Source organism: Camelus ferus, chromosome 10 (genome assembly GCF_009834535.1).
Source record: "Camelus ferus isolate YT-003-E chromosome 10, BCGSAC_Cfer_1.0, whole genome shotgun sequence".
Lineage (NCBI taxonomy): Eukaryota > Metazoa > Chordata > Mammalia > Artiodactyla > Camelidae > Camelus > Camelus ferus.
Genome location: NC_045705.1, coordinates 25319298 through 25341962, shown reverse-complemented (window position 1 = coordinate 25341962; position 22665 = coordinate 25319298). Strand labels below are relative to the sequence as shown.

Here is a 22665-nt window from a genome sequence, read left to right as displayed (position 1 = left end):
AACTTCCGGCTCCATCCAGGCTGGCTGTATGCCTTGGGTATTGTGTCTTGGTTTCTCAAAGACAAAATGAAAATGAGCGCTTCTAAGAAGTGGGGTTTTATTAGGATTGGCTATGAAAACGCTGCCAGGACACCGCAGTGGCGCTGCTTTTCTCCATCCCTTGATAAATGAGGAAGATGAGTTGCCAAAAGAGTGAGTCACGTATCCAGAGCTGCACGGCTAGTAGAAAGGGTGTTCATACAGTGCAGTGATTAGACAGGGTGGATTTAGATGGACCTGAGGTCAGTTACTAAATGTGTGATTTAGGATAAGTGACAAACTGATGGAGCACCTACTTCGTGCAGTTGTTACAAGGATTAAATAAAATTGTGTGTAGAAGGTACAAGAGCATCTGCCACATAGAAAGCTGTGAGCTGTGTTTTTTTTGCCCTGTCAGTCTTCCTCCCCCCGTCCCCTCCCACTTTTCTGATTTGTTTTGTTTTTAGTATGGATTCAAAGTAAAGAATGATTAATCTTCCAAGTCTATCTAATATTTCTAGTTTTAAATTATCTCACAATTTATAAAATATCTCAAGTTATCCAGATAACAATGAGAAAGGAAAAACAGGTTTGGAGTAGGAGATTCAGAACTGTAATTGACAAGATCTCCATATAGCGAACGAGGAAGTGGAGTTTTTACCTAGTTCTCTAGGGTTCTTTTTTTAATTAAAGCCCTCAGAGTCTGTTATTCTTAATTTGGGTCCTAGGTTCATGACTTTTAAAGCTTAAACCCAGCAGATTCTAACTCACTTTTCTAATACATGGTGAGAGGAAAAACATTTTAGCAGGGAAGGAGGCAAGGAAGTAAGGAGAGTGTAACTGCAAACTCTGTCTCTCGCAGACCGTTTTCAGGTCCTTATCCCAGGATCTGAAGGGATATGCAGAAATACAGTCCTCAATCCCAGGCACAAATGAGGCATTGATTTTGCAGAGCAATATGCCTTGGTGGTGTTGGTTACAAAAAAGGGATGGAGTGAGGAAAAAAAAATGCAAAAGAAGCCAGATGTCAGTCAAACATGTTGGTACCTAGTGAATTCAGAAAAGAGTAGATAACTAGGAAGAGAGTGTGACGGACACAATTGCTGGAGAGAGTGATAGTTACTCCCCCGTCCCACGCACGTGTCCACCTTGCACACACGTGTATTCACGACTAAACAGAACGACCGTTAATGTGTAATCATTATATGGCTTCAAAAGGCTCATGCTAGGAGATAAAAAGTTAGCTCTACCTTTTTTTTTTGTTGTGTGCTTACGCTTGCCTTCTTACTAGAATATTCATTCTGCGTTGTCTTTAAAAGAATCCCTTTAAGCCCCTTTCTCCATTTGGTGAGTGTTAGTTTAGTTAAAGCTAAATGAAGTAATCCCAAAGCCACTTAGCTAGATGCTTCAGAACCAGGAGGACTTCACGATGTGCTCAAAGCACAGGGACAGGTAACAGCCCCACCGGACACCCCTCAGTGTTGTGGAATTCCCTCCGCTTCAGGACTCCTCACGTGTGTTATGTGACACGCGGTACGGTTGCCAAATTAATCTCTTTCTTATTTCTTAGATGAAAGTGAGTTACAACTAGAAATTTTAATATTTTTTCTTTCATGTCCTGATAGATCATCCTGGTAACTTTAGGGTTAAGGAGAGTGTGTAAGAAAATGTATTTCTCTACAGGCTCGAGAGCAGGGTCAACAAACTTTTTCTATAGGGGGCCAAAGAGTATGTATTGTGGCTTTGCAAGCCACGGAGTCTGTCACCATTGCACAGCTGTGCCCTTTCATGTGCACAGCCATAGGAAATACACACACCCATGGCTCCAGCAGCGTTCCGATAAAACTTTATTGACAAAAACAAATGGTGAACCAAACTTTGCCTGGGGGCAGTTGCTTGCTACTGATCTTAGAGCTTTGCCTACCTGTCCATCCACCTTCTGCTTCTGCTCACATGGCAGCTACAGCTTAAACGGTGGGACTGGGAAGTGTAGGAGTGACAACCATATCACCGTTTCTCTCATTTTGTGCATTTTACTTTTTGTCTTAGTTGTTTTTGATTAAACTTAATCTTCCCAGTATTCCTTTGGCACAGGAGGAGCACGTAGTCTGTCTTCACTTTCCAGAAGGGCACAGAAAGTTTCAGTGGTTTGCATCAGTGTCACCCAGCATCTATAATATTCATATTGGAATATGACTGTGAGCCTTGTGGTTTCTTTAATTGGATCATCCTTCCTAAAATGCATTCTTTAGGGAATAAAGAAAGATGGTGGGAGAGGTAAACAAGAAGTAATTTTCATTATCTAAACAAAGAAAAAATAGGTGTTAATGCGTGGCTTAACCAGGGACATACCCAGGCTTCCCTACTTTGTTATCCCATTAAGATTCCATAGTGGATCTAGTTCTTTTTTGCTTTTTGTGTCTACTGCTTTTTTTCATGGCATATTTTTGGAAATGATGCATTGTAGGCAAATTAATACAGGAGAATACAGGGAGTGCTTGTTTTGCACAGTACTGTGTTAACTGAAGCGGGTTCATTTTGGAACCGAGTCCTCATTTTGCAAGGTTCCATGGTAACTGAGAGAAAATCTGTTAGAAAAGAACTGTACAAAACAGAGGACTTGGTTTCGATATGCATAGCCTATGGTTAACAAGGCACCGAGCAAAACGAGGACTGCCTTGAGTAAATAAATGAGAATCCAGCTTCCAAGTGGCTGCATTTGCCATGTAATTCCCCCTTTTGTGGTCATTAGGGGGAAACAAAGAAATCACTGATTACAGTCATTTCCATTATCTGACATGTCATCACCAAGGTCTCCTCATGATGCAATGTTAACTGTGTTGAGGTTACTTGAAACCGGTTCCAGTTCCAATTAGGAGGCCATCCCTGCTATCTGAGTTCTGATTAAATGACGTTGCCTGGAAATCACAGAAAAGTCTACTCTGTTTCCTCCCCTTGCTCAGCTCTCACAAACACAGACTCAATTAAAGAGTTTCCTTATCAGGTTTTTGTGGGTCATTTTGGTGAATTTATTGAACTCTTAAGTCATGCTGAAAACTGGAAGGCGGTGGCCCTGAGATCTTCAGTGAGAGCCAGGACTAGATGTGTGGGACTTGCTCTGACGTTTTAGATTGACCGAAATACACAGGAGGGAAAGCAGCCGCGATGGCTCGGGAATCCAGGGAGCCTGTGACGTGTGAAGGAAGTCTCACCAAGTGAAAAAGTCGCAGACCAGCGGGAGGAGGATCATGCGGTCTCGTCCACCTATATTTTAGGTACAAAGCAAAGCTTGGTCCAGGCCTTCATTATTTCAGACCTCAGTTATTGAAATAATTTTATAGTTAACCGTGAGACCTTGCAGTCCACTCTTTCCTCTCCATACTCCATATTGTTGCAAATTTGCTTTTCTTTAAATACTCTTTTCATTGTCCTGTTCCCTTCCAGCAAAAGGAGAAAAATCAACTCCCTACAGCCCATCTCATGACCCTAATATAGAATTTAAATTTCCTTTGTCTGTTTTTCATGATCAGGTGTCATCTTCCTTACCTACCTTCCCCCACTGGTTTCCAGTATGTGTTCCTGGTAGAATCAGGTTGTGCCTCTCTTTGCCCCTTGCTCATGCTCACTGCCATGCGTTTCCCACCCACCACATGCCTGTTTTGCAACCATCTCTTTCTTCTCTCTCTCTCTTCTCTCTGGAGTATGTGTTTTCTGTTACGTGTTCCTGCACCACACTGTGCATTCCCCCTAGCTCGCTCTGCTGTATTCTGGTTCCCTGTTTACTTGTTTAAGAATCCCACTGCACGGGGAGATTCTTGACGCCAGACGCTTGGCCCTGGGTGTCAAGAACTGAAGACTCTGCTTGACACTCGGTAAGCACTCAGCAAATATTATTGAAGGAATGTTTTTCTCTCTCTTGGAATGCCAGGCCTTTTGCTTATCCAAATGTACACGTGCTACTTAATCTCATGTCCACATCGCCTTCATGGAATCCTTACAATGTATTGGTTGCCTCTGAACACCAGCCTACTTGGAATTATCCACACAGTCACATATACATTCACTCAAGATAACACACTGGCATTGGCGTGGGACCATTATTTGTAGTTAGGGATGTCTTAGCCCAGCGTTTCAAAGAATCAGTGTTAAGCAGTTACAGAGTGGAACAAGTTCCTTTGTAGGTAAATTTCATACAGTTGTTGGTGAACATACTTAAAATCATATATTATTAGAGCTGAAATGACCTTAAAGATTCTCTTTCCCAGCATCCTACTATAAAATGAGCCCCAGACATCCATCTATCTATCTATCTATCTATCTATCTATCTATCTATCTATCTGTCTGTCTATCTATGTATCTCCTTCCTAAAGATTAACGAGCAGTTGGGAGTTGGCTATCAGCTCCTCCCAGCTAGTCATCAACCCAAAGGAAGCATGGTCATTAACTGCATGATCAACTTTTTGAAATCAAATCCTTCTCTACTTACCTTGCCAAGGACTTACGTTTAAGAAGGGCTTTTTAGATTTTCCAAAGCTTCTTTAATTACTTGCCCTTCATTAACCTGGACAGAAAATATATATAAATATTAATGTACATATATAAGTATATATAAAAGGACCGATGTTAGCCCCTGTGGACTGACAGGAGAAAGTCATGAGGAGAAAAAAATAATTTTTCATATTTTGATTAAACATTTCGAGACCTCCACTCTCTTTTATTTGCTTTCTTTTTAATCCCCTTTTCAAAATGAAAGTCTAGAGAGAATCATTCTATTGTACATCCTGAGAGGCCAAAATACTTGTCCCGTTTTTGTGATTTAACTTCCTCCAACATTATATTTTTTTGAAGAGGGGATTCTTATTGGGGTTTTGGTTAATGGAATATTTTTTCTCTCATTCCTGTTATACAGTTGATCTTCACTAATGATAATAAACATGCTATGTATTTTCTCCTTTGGCATCAGTCATGATCACCCCAAATATTCTAAGAGATAGAAAAACATTAACAATTCAGCTACACTATCTCAGTGCATTTTCCTCTGAGGAATAAACTATGGCAAAATGAAGGAAAATTCTGGAGCAGAGAAGTCCCCATTTCCTTTTGGTTGAGGAAGCTCAGGGCCCCACTTCACCATGCAGCATCCTGAGTCTTACACTGACACAAGTTCCTTAAAGAAATGACAGCATGTGACAAACTGTCCCCCGAGTACCAATGTTTCAGGTATGTGACAAGGACCATTACCACCAAGGAAGACTGCATTCCAAGACCTTTCCCAATGGACATTCGTCTTGAAGAATTTACTCAAGACCTGGGTCTAGTCCTTGGCTTTTTACCCTCAGAAGTGCAATTTTGGTAGCTCATCATACGGGGTTTGTAGTCACACTCACTAAACACATAAGAAATGGATATGTAGAAGAGAATGCCAATTTGCTAAATTATAGTTAGAACTCTAACAGATCCTTCAAGTACTTCAGTCTGTCAAAGCTTTCCATGTAGAACTTAAACTTTTTTGGAATCCTAAATCTCTTTGCAAATGTGATGATAAAACCAATGAATAATCTTACTACAAAAATACACAATCACATTTATACAAAAATTTGCACATAATTTTAAGAGATTCACAAATGGTTTGAAATCCATTTATGAATGTCTTAGGAGCCCATGGACTGAGCTATGTGTTTTCATGGAAAAGAAAATTATAATTAAATAAGGTGGTGGTTAAGAAATCAAACAAAGAAATCATGATTATATGATTCAAATTGCTTTAGCATCAGATTATAATAGTCTGATGTATCAGTCGTTCTCCATAATTGTGATGCAGGAAAAATGGATATAGGGTGTGAGGTGGGCCATGTCCCAGGTCTCAGCTGAGTCACTGGGATGTGCTCAGCCAAGTGTGGGTCCTTGGCTTAGCACAGGAAAGAAGAATTCAAGAGCGAGCCACAGTTGAGTAAAGGTAGATTTATTTAGAGAGATACATACTGCATAGAGTGTAGGCTGTTTCAAAAGGCAAAAGAAAGGCCAGGAAGTGGGGGGTTGGGTGCTCAGATTAGAGTGAAAGTAGTTACACACTCCGTAGACAGAGTGTGGGCATCTCTGAAGATGAGGGAGCAACAAGCGGCCACAAGGCGCGGTGCTGCCAATTTTTATGGACTCAGTAGCTCCACGCCTACAATTGGGAGGACTATTCCAGCTACCCTGAGGAGGGCGCTGGGATTCCCAGGAACTGGGCCACAGCCTACTCTTTAACCTTCTGTGGTTAGCCTTGGGACTGTCGTGGTGTCTGTGGACATGTTATTTATCATGCTAATATGTTACAGTGAGCACACATGAAACTCAAGCTCCACTAGAAGTCAAATCTTCCACCATCTTAATCCTCAGGGTCTACTGGGGTTGAATCTTCTGCCATCTTGGTATTAGCTGTTGTCATTCCTTGAATGGCTGTGCCCTGCCCCCCTCCCTCCTGTCTCAATTGGACTTTAGCTGTCACCAGGGCTGGACAAACAATAATAAAAACAACAACAAACGTTCATATAGTGTTGATGACACACTGGGCACTGTTCTAAATCCTTCCTTATATATATTAACTCGTAGTGTCCTCACAGTTAAAGGGTACATAAGGCAAAGTATCCAGCCTATAGGTACTTTTACAAATGCAGAATACACACATTTGAATCTCTGATTTTTAAAAGAGTCTCCGTATTTCATTAGGGCTCCCTAAGTAGTTGGTAATCTACACCGTCCCACCTTTTCTTGAGCCCATTTATTTTTCCTTCCTTCCTTCCTTTCTCCCTCCCTTCCTTCATGCCTTCCTTCCTTCTGCCTGCCTGCCTCCCTCCATTCCCCACTCCTTTCCTTCTCCCTGTCTCTCTCTCTCTCTCATTTAATACACAGATATTTCGTATATACCATGAGCCCAGTACTTGGATGTGTTATTTAGGATACAGCTTATTGCCAGTAAGGATAGGTTCTTAATCTAACCTGTTGTTTTCAGTCATCCTTTTATGTGCTGATTTTTGGTCATCTACTTCTCCACAGTGTTAATTTCTTTATAAGGGATTTTTTGTTTGTATTTTGGTCGAGGTTGGGAGGGCAAGAAGTTATGATTAAGCATCCTCTTAACCATTTTCACTAAGTTTTATACCATTTTTATTTTTGGGGTTCACATGTGGATCTTATCAATAGACCTTGATAAAATTAACTGATCACCCTGGCTCCTGACCATGAATTGAATCGTGGACTACTTTCAGTAATGCAATTCAGCAAATATTTCCTGAATGCCTAGACATCATCCGGTTTCTGCCTTTAAGAAGCTCATGACTAAATAGGTTGAATGCATTGCCAAACATTTGCTTTCAAACACAGATGTGATAAATGCTGTAGTCTTGGCATTACAGATACTTGGGGAAGGATGGATGGATTAATCCTGGCCAGTAAAACCCAGGAGGATCTAGTAGAAACGGGCCGTTGCAAAATTGGCTCTGAAGTTGGCTACAATTTTGAAAGAAAAATCAGGGTAGGACATTCCAGGGCATGGGAAAAACAGGAGCAAGGCTCTGAAGAGGAGCAGTAGGGAATATATTTTTAGACCCAGAAACAGACTGCAGCCTAGACTGCACTTGGAGAACAGTGGGCGATGAGCCTGGGGAAGGCAGCGTGGCTCACATCACGGAGTGGCTCACATGTCACACCAAGGCAGGCGCTTTCAAGAGGGCACATTTGCCCCCCAGGGGACATTTGGTAATATCCAGAGACACTCTAGATTGTCACAAGTGGGGGTGCTACTGGCATCTCGTGGGTAGAGGATGTACAAGAGTTAGGCTTTCTTCTGTCATCACTGGGGAAGCTGCTGTTGGGTTGTGGTTTCTGCGACTGTTATTATGGAGGTCCTTGTGTGTTGTCACACTAAGTGTGCAAAATGTTACTCTGAAAATCTCCCTTAGGTATAATATAAAAAGAAAAGAACAATTTTGGAGATAAGGAATAGCATGTATTAATCGTTTGGTGGATCCTGAATCTGAGAAAAAAAGAAAGACCGAAAAAGCAAAAGGGGAGAAGGGAAGTTCTCATGCATCCGTTAGGGCGCCAGACTTAAAAATATTAGTGCAAAAGAGGATGCAGGCATTGTTACAAACAGGCACGTTTCCGATCATTGGAACAGTCTGATTTCATTTCCTGCAGAATGAAATATCAAGCAGTGTATAGATCTTGAGGTTTTAAGTTTTTTCCCCTTGGTTATGCATTTCACTAAACCAACACAGCAAGCAGCTATCGTAAAAATGTAAACCTATGCCCGGACACCTCAAACCACACCCTTTCATTTGAGAAATCAAGTAGTCATCTATATTTCATCTCTTCATAAATAATCAACCTCAAAAAGTGAGCATGATCAAAAGGATTCATAAACAGCCCAAAGCTTCGTAGCACGGATGCTTGTCTCCTGCATCATGTGAGGCCAAACAAGCAGGGAAGAACAAATTAATTTTATTTTTAGCCTTCCCAAGCGTTCGGCTGTGTTTCTAGGTCTGCTTTTCTAACACGAAGTAGATCTGGCTTTTTGTTGCTGAGACAAAGTCGGAGCTGCTGCCGCCTATCCCAGTCCCTTGCCTAATCCATCTTGTTCCTTTGGATCGTGGCAGAAGAATTAGGAGATGTTTTTCACCCAAGGATTTTCTAATTAATGTTTCCAATGTGTTCTAGAAGCAGGAATGTAATGGTCAAGAAGCTCTTCCATTTTAAAGAAGATTTGAAAATGATTTGACTTTCTGCCTGTAAGAATTCTTGCTCTCTGCGCTCAGTGGTCTGAGCTAATGGAGCGACCTGAAAGCTCAAACTTCCCTGGTTCTGAAGGACACGCAGGTGCCATGAGCAGCAAATCATGAAAACAACTTAATGCATCATCTACATTGGAATTTTCAAGGGAATCATGTTATTTTAGGCACATACAGCAGAGGGCATTGTCTGGCCAAACTTAAAACAGGGATGTTATCAACTAATACAGAGAAAGAAATGGGGAAGATTTCCCCTGGAAAAACACACACACACACACACACACACACACACACACACACACACAAAGCCAAAGAGAGCAAGGAGACATTGAAATGACCTTTATATTGCTTTATTGTCTCCAGTTTTTCTTTGAACAAAGGACTTCGAGGAAAATAACTAAAAACCAGACAAGCATCTTTCCAGAAATTAGTGAAGTTTCTGCTATGTGAGTTGGATCTACTAGATATAAAAGAGTGAGGAAATATGATATTATTTAGGTCCTCAGTGAGTTTATAGCCTTGACTATCTACACACTGCTTTTGTCTGCTTGAACACCCATTCATTCGTTTGTGCACTTAACAAATGTTACATGAGTATTTCTCTGGGAGAAGATCACTAGGGTTGATAAGATGTTCCTCCAAGGAACTGAATGTTCTATGCAGATAGGACAGGCTCTAAGAAAATATACATGGACATATGTGAGGAAAGTATCAAATTAGAAGTACAGTGATGAAAAATTTAAGATAGTAACTTAATTGACAATGATGGAGTAACTGCTTTAGGCTGGGTGATCAAGAAAGAATTTTCTGAGAAGGTAAAATTTAAACGGAATCTTGAATGACCAGAAAAATCAACCATCTAAAAATCAAAGGACACGTGTTGCAGGCAGAGAGAACCTTAGTGCAAAGGCTTGGAGTATTTGAGGAACAAAGGTAATTCAATATGATTGAAGAGAGAAGGGAAATAAGAGAAGTTGAGGATAGGGGAGGATAGGCAAATATCAGATAATCATGTGTTGGTGGCCAAAACAATTTGCGTTTTGTTCTGAAAGAGTATGAAGCTAGTAGAAGCATTTTCAATTGAAGAATGACATGAATATATTTATGCTTTTAAACTTCACTCTAAATGTCGAATGAAGAATTAATTGTGGTAAGGCCATTGCAAAAGGCGAGAACTGATAAGAGGGTATTTCAGTGGTTCGGGTGAGAAGCGAAGATGATTGCGTCCAGAGAAGGACAATGAGGAAAAGTAGACCAATCCAGTTGTATTTTAATAGTAAAGTCAGAAGTCAGATGAACAGGGTTGTGCAGAATGTAAACAGAGAAAAGGAATAGTCAAGGGGGACCTTACGTTTTTGCCTTGAGCAGTTGGATGTGTGGTAATGGCATTTTTGAAGGGGGAGGGACAGGTTCAGGAATTTTCTTTCAGTATATGCTACACCATTTAATTAATGTCATTCTCTCAATGTCTGTTAATGTTATCATCACTTCCATTTAGGGAAAGTGCAGCTCAGAGGAGGCCAGTTTACCAAAGATTGAAGAGTAATACTTAACCAAGCCTCTAACCCATCTCATTTTCACTCTAAATCTGGTTTTTGTTCCACTAGGTTTGGTTAATATAGATTGAGTGTCTTTCTATGCTTTCAACGTTGTTTCAAGTTGGAAAGTGCAGTATATGTCATCAAGGAACCAAAAACAAATATGTGTTTAGTAGTCCTTTGTGTATCATTTACAGTGTGGACATGCGTAGCACCAGAGATCAAAGATGCATCTTTCCTTATTCATGTACCAGAGTTTCCAAAGTGATACCCTGCCCCCTCTGTATGACCTGGTATTTTCTCATGTGACCACATACAGAAGCTAATTTTGCCTTCATTGGTGTTTCATGCTCTACAGGATTTCAACTAGGGCTGATTAATTGGAAGCTACACACATCTCAGTAGTTAGGTAATCAGATTGAAGATCGGTTCCTTGCAGTTCTAAAGTAAAAAAGGGATGCTGATTACTGAAGTCATCCGACTTTTCCATCAACAACTCGTCACTCCCATTTCTTTTATGTACAAGGGCGGAGCCTTCCTAAAGTAATGCTCTCACCAATGCCCTTTCCTGTTCAAGAGCTTGGAGTCTCTCCCGAAGTTTCTTTCACAAAGCAAATCCAAACTCTCCTGCCAGCCATGCAGTACACCTCATCTGTGCCAGCTTCACCATCTAAATGCTACAATACAAGCCTTCTGCTTCTAGTAAGTCAGTTTTCTTTTATTTCGCACCCCTACTCCTATGCTTTTCCGAGGCACCTCTTACCTCCTCCACCACCACCCTGCCTCAGTGCAAGTCTATATCCCCTTAAGGACCTACAGAAAATCCCAAATCCTCTTCTTAAAACTTTCTCTGATTATCTATGACTTCTGAAAACATTTTGTGGCATTTAAATATTGAATAGATTGATTTACATGAATACCTAGATGCATATATGCACGCATTTTATTCTTCAGCGTTGTCGATGCATTTGTATTATAGCACCAGCAAGATTGTAAAGTTCTAGAAGTCATGGTCACCTTTGCTCTTTTGTATCCCTTATTATACTTTCCAGAACTTAGCAACATGTTGGCCACATAGCTTGTTTTGTTTTGTTTTGTTTCTTGCTTTTCTTTTTTTAATACATTGTTGTCTTCACTCAATGCTTTTTTTTTTTTTTTCTTAAATCTAATGATATTGCAATCCTGTCACCTCTAAACACTGAACATGGATTCTTTTACTATAAAGTCGGGTAAGTCTTCTAGAAAAAATGAAAACACGGACCCAGGGTTTTTTGTTTTTTTTTTTTTTCCTTTATATCTCAATTTTTAAAAATCCCAACATTTTGTAGGAACGTTGCAAGATCAGTGTGTGTGGTCAAAGAGCCTCCTGGTGACTTGACAGGTTGAGTGCCTGGGTCACAGCCATTCAACTGTTGTATTATTTCCATTACATTTGCCTTGAGGGTCCGCCCTGGGCATATTTACAAAATTTCTCTTTCTCTGAAAAATCTGCAGAGCCACATATTCCTGCATAAGGAGTTGGAAAGCTCAACAGATTTGCAAAATTGGGTTTCAAGTGGGGGGAGAGAAAAAAAAAAAAAAAGAACTCTATTGAAATATTTGTAAGATAAATTTGATTTAGAAGGGAGGGTGAGCTAGCTTTGATAATAGTGTTATTCAATTTGTTGTTTTTTTCCTTTTCCTGTGTGGGCTAGCACTCTTTAAAATTTAAAAAGCTATCCAGAGAAATGATTACAATAGAAAGGCTTCTTAGCGAGGTGGGGGTAAGCCTCACCTCCTTTCTTATAAGCACCTTGTGTTGCCTCAGCTTGCTTTGTTCTCTTTGGTAGGTCTCAAATTTATAATGGTGTAAGAAATCTGAACTTTTCTGCTGTCTTATTTGTCTTTTCTTTGCTGTTGGTTTGGGGAAGTGGGAGACAGTGAGAGAGAGAAGGAGAGAGAGGGAGGAAGACTAATATGAAAGTATCAGAGTAGGTTTGGCTGTAAGTAAACAGAAGAATAATGAACTCTATATGGTAAGGAATTGACCACTTTACATAATAATAAAATACAGAGGAAAAGCCATTTCAGGAGTCATTAATTGAGCTGCTTATCACAATATTGAGAATGCAGATTTTTCCCCTCTTCACATTTTTTCCTTCCTAAGCATATCAGCTTTGTCCTCAGGCTGCCTCGCCTCTTGGCCACAAGATGGCTGCAGCAACTCCAGGCATCAAACGCCCAACATTATCCAGGAAAAGAATAAAGAACAACTCCTTCCCCATGTTTTTCTTCATATTAGTGGGAGAACAAAAACTTCCCAGCACCCCCTCAGCTGAAGTCTCCTCGCATCTCATTGACCAAACTGTGTCACATGTCAAGACCTAACCAATCTCTGGCAATAGGCATGGTGCAACCAATGTTTGTTTAGACAAGAATTTAGCAAATTGTACTCCAATGGTTAGCCCACAATCTGTTTTTGTGTGTGTGCCCTGGAAGCTCAGATTCTTTTGGAAATTTTAAATAGTTGAAAAAAAATTTTAAGAATATTTTGAGACATATGAAAATTACATAAATTCAAATTTCAGTGTCCATAAATGGTTTAACTGGAACATAGCCATGCACTTTTATTTACCTCTTGTCTATAGCAACTTTCAAGCTACAGTGGCGACGTAGAGTAGTTGCAACAGGAGACCATCTGGCTGTAAAGCCTAAACTATTTACTATCTGGCCCTTTACAGAAAAAGTTTGCCTAGTCCTAACTTAAGCCAAATTCTATTCATCCATTAATACTGAGTCAGCCTTTCCCAAAGCAGATAATATAGTTTTGTGATTTGGGGGAGGGGGAGATGAGAGGGACTTTTTCTGAACAAAATTTTCTAGGAAAAGAGTAAGGATGTTAAGTAGGCAACAAATAAATAAATATATGTATGTATTATCTATATCCATATATTTATATAGCGAGAAAGGCTGCAGGAGAAAGAAAAAAAGAGATTGAAGTTCAAGTATATTTTAAGTGAATAACCCATCTTTGGTTTTATTTAAAAAAAAATGATTATGAAAAATGTAACCAGCACAATCTGTTGTTGAGACCGAGCTGAGCTTTTTGCTTACTAAGGGAAGGCCCCATCCCACCGAAGTCCAGGAGCGTCGGTGTGTGGAGTGGTGAAGATTAAGCCAGAATTTATTGAGAACTGGAAGTTTGATTTTTAGGGGGATTTTTTAAGGTGGGAACTTGATTAGGATCCGGTAAAAATTATGATACAGCAATCCAGGGTTGCCACGTGAGGCAAAAGAGTCAAAGAAGCTTAGAGCAGACTGCCATGAATGCTTTCCATGAAAGAGCTGATGGGTCTTTGGGCAAGTTATTATAAGGACAATGAACCTATTTGCTTTGGCAGGAGAGCCCAGAAGAAGATAGAGACGCTAATAAAGACAATGGAAGGGCAGAGTCATGTTGCTGTTGGTAGTAAGGTATGGTCTGAGATCTCAGTGTCCATTCCGAGTGTGGGGTTAATGGCGTTGCTTCTCAATGTTTAGGGAGGTTTGTTGCAGATCCTTATGAGTATGACTGTGTGGTCTGTTGAGATGGGAGGAGTGACTGCGGTTAACTAAATTTATCTTTTTCCCACCTCACTTGCAAACAAGTTCCATTGTCCTGACATAGTGTATGCTGACTTAGCAATGATCCTGTACTAAATACAGCATCCCCACCAGCTACTCTGCCTCATGCAGTTTCCTCTGCGTCCCTTGGAGCACTGACGCATGGGTAAGGCAAGAAGAAAGGTCTGTCGACAAAGTCAGGCTATCCTCTGGGACAAGGCTAAAAGTATTATGGTTTAATTCAAAACCCACACAGATCCATTTGTAAATAAAGGCTGTGAGATGACATCGTAATGGATAGTGCATACCTTTAAATTGATTTCCTTTTGATGTGATAAAAACATCTTCTGAAGGAGATGTTGAAACGTGGCTTTTGCAGTAAAGTAACATAATTTAGATTTTAAAATAGAAAACCTTTTGTTGGTAGTAGTTTATTCGATTCAGCGCATGTACCAAGCTTTATTTGCTGCAGGTTATAAATTAGCTTTGAACCAGCTATAATTCGTAAATCATTACTTACGACTGATTTATAAGAAGTCTTATTAATTGCACCAGCAAAAAGACCTTGAAGTAAGCAAAAAGTAAATGATAAAATAACCTGGGGACTGAAAAATGAGAGGCACACATACTGTACAAGAGCAATGTATATACTATTTGTGTATGTTTTACTGATAGTATGTTTCTGATCATTTCAGTAAATCCTTACCACAACTTTGAATAATAGGGGTTATTGTTATTCCTGTCTATCAGAGGAAGAAGCTGAGTGTCCATTCACTTTATTTTTAATATGTATTAAATATTTATTATAAATTACTATTAGCCAGTGACTGTCTACATTATGTGACAGTGCTAACGAAACCCTTTTTGAGTAGGCAGCAATGTTGTTTCCCTTGTACAGACAGAGAAGGTGAATCACAGAGAGGTGAAGTCACTTTCCCAACTGCAGGGTCATGGAGATTCAAGCAGGCGTATAACTTCAGGAAGTCTTCATCACAGTCGTCTCTCTTGACCAGGGGACACGGCTGCCTTTGTTGTTTCCTATTTTAAAGGGAAAACAATAGCAAATGGCAGAGTAAGTGTTACCCCAGAAGGAAAGGAAACAGACCTCAGTTCTTGTCATATTCAAAAGATAAGATTACAGATGGGAGACGGACAGTGTTGTGTCGCGAAAGATTTTAAAGGATTTATTTAGGAAAAGAAAGTACACCTCCGAGAAGGGGAGGTGGGCTGATCCAAGGGGGAAAGCAGGGGTCTTTGTCTCCCCTTTCTCTTACACCCACACTGAGAGGTGGTCTCTTGATTGATTGACAGCTCTTGCCCCTGGAATGCTAAGTCATGGTCGGCCCCTTTGTGCATGTCCTTATCCACGGTGTACACAGAAAAAAACAACCCTCCCCCTGGTGGGGGGCGGGGGAAGCTAAACTGCAACGTTAATTATATTACAGTGAGCACTGGGGCCTGTCCAGTCAAGTCCTTCTTGCTACCCAGCAGTGGTGGTTGTTGGATTTTAACCAGTATTTTGCTGACACTCATTTAGAAGAGGTACAGCCCCTTTATGCTGGAGGCAGGCACACGACCATCTTCCAGATCATCCTCCCTCTCCACCTGTCTGCCCAGTGCCCCCCTTTATCTAACTACCTAACATAAGGACTCAACTCTTTCACATTTGTGCTATTTCCAGTCAACCACTTATTTTGTCCTGGGCTGCCAGAGACCCGAGGGTTCCAGAGAGAGTCATGGGCTGGGAAGTGGGAGGAGGAATGATGGAGCAGGGCCCTAGGACCCCAACCCTAAAAAAATGGGTCAGTTACTGCATTAAGATTTTATGTGCCATTATTTTTTCTTTTTCCTTTTTCTTTCTTAAATTTAAAAAAAAATGTGTTTTGGGGAGAAGGGAGTATATAAACAAAAAAACACTAAATCACATGAATGAAAAATTTTCAGTGATCATGATCACTGACAATTTAAATAGCATTCTACCTAAAATGGAAATATCCAAGGGTTTTTAAAGTCATGTTTAAATTCACAATGAACGATAACTCCTAACTCAGGAGAAGTCTCCCAACCACATTGTTGTGGTCTGAATGATTGCAGTGGCTTCTGGGACAGAGGGGCTGTCCTACTTGCCTGGAATCTAGCCCTGGGATGATGAGGGCAGAGGGACAGTGGCCCAAGAGTAAGAGCCCCTGAGAACCTGATACCGACAGTGGTTGGGGTACAGGCTTCAGACTGATTAATTTGAATATGGAAGGCCTGCCTGTGGGCCAGTCCTTTACTGTCTCCAGGAATCTCCAGGATCAGGAAGCAAAATATCAGAAAGTACAGAAAATAAAAAGCATGATTAATGCATTGTACACATCACTACACACATGCAAAGTGTTGGAATTAGGTATTAACTGTTTCGCACATTTTCAACAGTCTTTTTATTTAGTTCCTACAACATGACAGGTACCGTGTTGTCAGTAGGCTAAAAAGAGACCCTGAGACATGGCTTCAGTCCTCAGGAAGCTCACAGCTGGTGCCGGAAACAGACCCAGGGACAGTCATGGTACTGGATGGTGTGAAAGTCAGCCCAGAGCTGCTAAAGCCCTGAGGAAGGAAGCAAATTGGTTTGCCACCAAAGAAAAAGTAACAACTTAGAAGGTACTGGTAAAGTTCCTTTGCTGCCATAGGGAAGGAGACAAAAACCAGCCTCTGAAGCCAGAAAGCAATCAATGACTTTAAACCTCATCTTCTTGAGACTCAAGTCCCTTTCTGCAGTTCTGTGACTGTGGGGATATGTTAAGGGTTGCCAATGGCAGATGCCTTTTCCTAGTAAAGCATCTTCTTCTATTATTGGAAAAGAGCCTCTTCTCCGTCTTGTGTACCCAATGAAAATGTAATTGTTCACAAATGCTAATTTGCATTGAGAACTTCACTACAGGTAGCAGGGTTATGTCCTGAAGAGGAGACAGCCGTTCTCTCCTCAAGACCGTGGAGGATGGGCATGGAAGTGATGGCCAAGAGGCTCCCCATGTCTCTGGCATTGATTTCTCTCCAAAGCTCACTTGGAGCAACTGGAAGATCTTCCTAATTTGTCTCCTTGCTGCCGGTTTTCTCCAAAGCTTTTCTACCTCCCGTATTGGTCTAACATGACCATTCTTAAAAACAAAGCTGATGGCAGCATTTCTTTCTATAAACGAAACGTGTCACCTACAGAATAAAATGAGAGCTCTTAAGTTTGACATACCCATCTCTCCAGTCTGGACCCGATCTCTTCCCAGCTTCTTTCTCGTTCTTTTCCCTAGGCCTTCCATTCTCCTGCCACGGGGAACTTTTTATGGTTCCTTGGTGTTACTAGCATCCTTCCTGTGTTCGTGACTTGTCTCAGGCTGGTCCCTCCACTCTTCTTTCCTTTCTTAACCGACTTCGTCTACAAAATCTACATCAGATGACCCTCCTCTTTGAAAATCCCTGATTTGCCAGCATAGATTGGGTGGCTCTGACTTCAGTACCCTTGTGCCAGTGTGGTTTGGTCTCATAGCAATTATTGCTCTTCATCTATTTGCCCATCTGTCTCACCTTTTGAATTTTAATTCCCTCAAGGATGAGCATTATACTCTTTTACCTTTGTATGTCCAGTACTTAGCAAAATGTCTGGCTAAGGGAAACAACAGAACAATAATAGTAAGAATAATAATACCTAACATCTAACATTGTTGAGTTCTTTGCATAAGGAAGGCATTTTTCTAAGCTCTTTATGAATGGTAACTAATTTTATTCTCACACCAACACTAAAGGTTATGTAATATTCTCATTCCCATTTTGTAAGTGAGACAGGATAAGTAACCTGCCCAAGGTGACACATATAAATGCTAAATTATTGCCTTAGTGACTTTTTGAATTGGATGTGGTGACCCTCTACCTTTTTTAAAAGTTTCTAAGAGATTCATCAAAGAGGCACTGTTTATTGAGATGAGAAATTTGGGCGAAGTCATTACACAGGTGCTCAATCCACGAATCCATGATGAACCAGTTGAGTGGGGCATATATTGGGTAATACAAGCTTCTTTGGCATTCCCTTTGTGCTGGAAGAGATGCAGAAAATGAGTTGTTTTATTTCCCTTCCCACAAATCTTCTCAAAATCACTAAGAGTAGGCACATGATACATACAATAATCCTCTTACACTAAGATTCTTTTTTGTAAATAAACATTGTGTTTCATGGAACATGATTTAATTTGTGGTATGTCTGCCTATAGGTAGCAGTTGACCATGTTATCATGAGTTTTTGTATAGGAGAATCTCTAGAAATTTATGTATATTTGTGCATGTCACTATTTTGGCATATTTTCACAGGTACCCTATGTTAAGTCGCCAGTGTTTACAGCTGAGTTTGCCCCCAGAGGGAAGGTATTTTAACAAAAATAATTGTGAGAAATATTTTGCTTTTGCCATCATTCTTGCAGAAGCTTTTTCATGGAGTGTTTGAGATCAGATGTCCTGAACCAATAAGATGAACGTCTGAGCCCTGGCTCTGTACTTACTAACCATGTGACTTCATACATGTTTCTTCTCCTATGATTAAATTTCTTTATCTTGAAAGTGGAGGCTCTAACAGTTCCTTCCTCAGAGGACTGCTGTAAAGATAAGAAATGGGGAGAGTATGCAGCCTGTGCATTTGCAAAGGACCCCAGATTCAGACGGGCCCATGCTTGGCTTAATGCTCTGTTGTAACTGATTTGAAATTCTCAATGATTTTTAACAAGGCACCCCACGTTCCCATTTTGCATTGAGCCCTGCAATTTTGTCACCATTCTTGGATAGGATTGTTTGTGAAGTCTGGCCTCTGGTGCCTAGCACAAAGACTAACCCTCAGTAAAAATGTCAGATATTCATCATTTTGCAAGAGAGTTTTTTGTTTATTGGATATAGCCCCCCAATTTTATTCTCTGAACTTTTTCAGTCTGGTCTGGACATTGAACCTGATGGTGGGGTACATCTCAGATGTCCCTGTGCATTCAGGTCACATGTGGTTGGGAAACAGCACAGTGAGGCCCTCAACCTCATTCTTCCATTTCTCCATGATTTCACATCTGATGGAATGTGGGCTGTGGATGGCTGCAAACTCAAAGTACAAAAACACTTCTCCATAAACAGGAGCCACATCACTCAATAAAGTACGTTAGATTTGTTGTTTTCTTAGTCTGAGAAATGATGGCTTTAGCTGATCCACTCTCTCACTGACAGTGACTCCAGAAAGACACATGGTGGAGATCTAATACTCTTTTTCTTTTTTTTTTTTCTCTCTTATTGTATTGCAGACTATTTGAACTCCAGAAGGACCAACACCAGATAAATTATGAATGTTGAACAAGATGACCTTACATCCACAGCAGATAATGATAGGTCCTAGGTTTAACAGGGCCTTATTTGACCCCCTGCTTGTGGTGCTGCTGGCTCTTCAACTTCTTGTGGTGGCCGGTCTGGTGCGGGCTCAAACCTGCCCTTCAGTCTGCTCCTGCAGCAACCAGTTCAGCAAAGTGATTTGCGTCCGGAAAAACCTACGTGAGGTTCCAGATGGCATCTCCACCAACACTCGGCTGCTGAACCTCCATGAGAACCAAATCCAGATCATCAAAGTGAACAGCTTCAAACACTTGAGGCACCTGGAAATCCTACAGTTGAGTAGGAATCACATTAGAACAATTGAAATTGGGGCCTTCAATGGTCTGGCAAACCTCAACACGCTGGAACTCTTTGACAATCGTCTTACCACCATCCCGAATGGAGCTTTTGTTTATCTGTCTAAACTGAAGGAGCTCTGGCTGCGAAACAACCCCATTGAAAGCATCCCTTCTTATGCTTTTAACAGAATCCCTTCTTTGCGCCGACTAGACTTAGGGGAACTGAAAAGGCTTTCGTACATCTCAGAAGGTGCCTTTGAAGGTCTGTCCAACTTGCGGTATTTGAACCTTGCCATGTGCAACCTCCGAGAAATCCCTAACCTCACACCACTCATAAAACTAGATGAGTTGGATCTTTCTGGGAATCATCTAGTCTGCCATCAGGCCTGGCTCTTTCCAGGGGTTGATGCACCTTCAAAAACTGTGGATGATCCAGTCCCAGATTCAAGTGATTGAACGGAATGCCTTTGATAACCTTCAGTCACTGGTGGAGATCAACCTGGCACACAACAATCTAACATTACTGCCTCATGACCTCTTCACACCCTTGCATCATCTAGAGCGGATACACTTACATCACAACCCCTGGAACTGTAACTGTGACATCCTGTGGCTCAGCTGGTGGATAAAAGACATGGCCCCCTCCAACACCGCTTGTTGTGCCCGGTGTAACACTCCTCCCAGTCTGAAAGGGAGGTACATTGGCGAGCTTGACCAGAATTATTTCACATGCTACGCTCCTGTGATTGTGGAGCCACCAGCGGACCTCAATGTCACTGAAGGCATGGCAGCTGAGCTGAAATGTCGGGCCTCCACGTCCCTGACCTCCGTATCTTGGATTACTCCAAATGGAACAGTCATGACGCACGGGGCGTACAAAGTGCGGATAGCCGTGCTCAGTGATGGCACGTTAAACTTCACGAACGTAACCGTGCAAGATACAGGCATGTATACCTGTATGGTGAGTAATTCTGTTGGGAATGCCACCGCTTCAGCCACCTTGAATGTTACTGCAGCAACCACCACCCCCTTCTCTTACTTTTCAACCGTCACTGTAGAGACCATGGAACCTTCTCAGGATGAGGCGCGGACCACAGATACTAACGTGGGTCCCACTCCAGTGATCGACTGGGAGACCACCAACGTGACCACCTCTCTCACGCCACAGAGCACAAGGTCCACGGAGAAAACATTCACCATCCCCGTGACTGATATGAACAGCGGGATCCCAGGAATTGATGAGGTCATGAAGACTACCAAAATCATCATTGGCTGTTTTGTGGCCATCACACTCATGGCTGCAGTGATGCTGGTCATTTTCTACAAGATGAGGAAGCAGCACCACCGGCAGAACCATCACGCCCCGACAAGGACTGTGGAAATCATCAATGTGGATGATGAGATTACAGGAGACACACCCATGGAAAGCCACCTGCCCATGCCTGCCATTGAGCATGAGCACCTCAATCACTATAACTCCTACAAATCTCCCTTCAACCACACAACAACAGTTAACACAATAAATTCAATACACAGTTCAGTGCATGAACCGTTATTGATCCGAATGAACTCTAAAGACAATGTACAAGAGACTCAAATCTAAAACATTTACAGTTACAGGAAAAAAAAATCAGAAAAAAAAAGAGACAGTTTATTAAAAAAATGACACAAATGACTGGGCTAAATCTACTGTTTCAAAAAAAAGTGTCTTTACAAAAAAAAACAAAAAAAGAAAAGAAATTTATTTATTAAAAATTCTATTGTGATCTAAAGCAGACAAAATGATGTGTATTCCTCAGAACCTGTTTTTGCTGCACTTACTTATTGTTTTCCCACATCTCATCCCTGCCTTCCCCGACTGCCATATTTTTCATAGGAGATCTCAATTCCCTAAAGAACTGGTCTAGGAAATTTTGTAAGAATTCTGTTACACTTTGAGATTTTTATGGTGAATTCTAGTGGTGAGATCCAGTCTATTTGTCTTTCTTTCTTTTTTTTTTTTTCTCTTTTCTTTTCTCCCTCTCATGCCCTTACGAAGTAGTCCAATGGGGAATGCAATATTAGGAATAGATTTTTAAGAGAGAGCAAGGAAAAAATGCAAGATCTTATATTTTTCATGTAATGACCTGTTCTGTATTTATGAGGAGGACCACTGAATGGAAAAGAAAAGGAAAAAAAAAAAAAATAAGCAAACAACAGATTAATTTACATATGAGCATCTATAAAACCCATGATCTTTTCAACAAATCTAGAACCAGAATTTGTAGTTCAAAAGCTAAACGTAAGATTATAAATAAAATATTGTTGGTTTTTCTGTACCTGGACACAGCTCATTTGTAGTCTGGCTCAAATGTGAGGAAGTTGAAGGTAATCAGATTTCCTACTTTCTAAGATGATACTACAATATTCTTCAGTCACAACACCAGTCTCTACAGGGTCCTATTCCATTAGTTGACTTGACTTTTCAATCTATTGTCAAGGATGCTCTAGTGTTCTTTTCCTTCTCATTAGGGTCACCCTTTGTAGAATGCTCAGATTAAAAAATAATGATTTTGTGAAGTAAATTCCACTTGAAAGAAAGTTTCAGTATAACTTATTCTCTGTCTCCTAAATAAAATTCTGCTGACTAGATGACGTACAACCACAGGATGCAAAGGTATTCTAAATTATCCAAGTTGAAAAATCACTTTTGGTGCTGAGTGTTAGCAAATTCAGTTCAAATCAACAGTAATCATTAAAGACCTCTGATGTGTTAAACACCAATTTAAGTGTTAGGGACACACAGTTGGCAAGACCTGGTTCCTGCATTTGAATCACTGATGAGCTACATGGTATATGATTAAAGAAATGTCAGTTAACTACTGGGGGCCAGCTCTAAGTTTACTGTTAGGTGGAAGTTTGAAAACCAGGACCCTTGAGTTTCAAATTATCAGGTGATTGTTATTACCCAAACCTCCTTGATCATGGTTTCTCCCATCCTCCAGGAAGAGCTGATTCTCTCCTTCCAAATGCAGAGTGTAGAGTTGTAAGGAAGTATGAGTATGGATTTACTGTGGCAGATGGGTGCCTACCAAGAGATAGCCAGGCTA

At 40.8% G+C, this 22665-nt stretch overlaps 1 protein-coding gene across 1 annotated transcript in view; it reads left to right on the top strand.

The window, feature by feature from the left end:
* The window catches only part of LRRC4C (leucine rich repeat containing 4C), an 876636-nt gene extending 854742 nt beyond the window's left edge, over positions 1-21894 (top strand). The window contains 2 exon segments of the mRNA XM_032488484.1: positions 19214-19948; positions 19950-21894. Coding sequence (XP_032344375.1) covers positions 19256-19948; positions 19950-21179 — 1923 coding nt within the window. The 5' untranslated portion in view covers positions 19214-19255 and the 3' untranslated portion in view covers positions 21180-21894.
* The last annotated feature ends 771 nt before the right edge of the window (positions 21895-22665 follow it).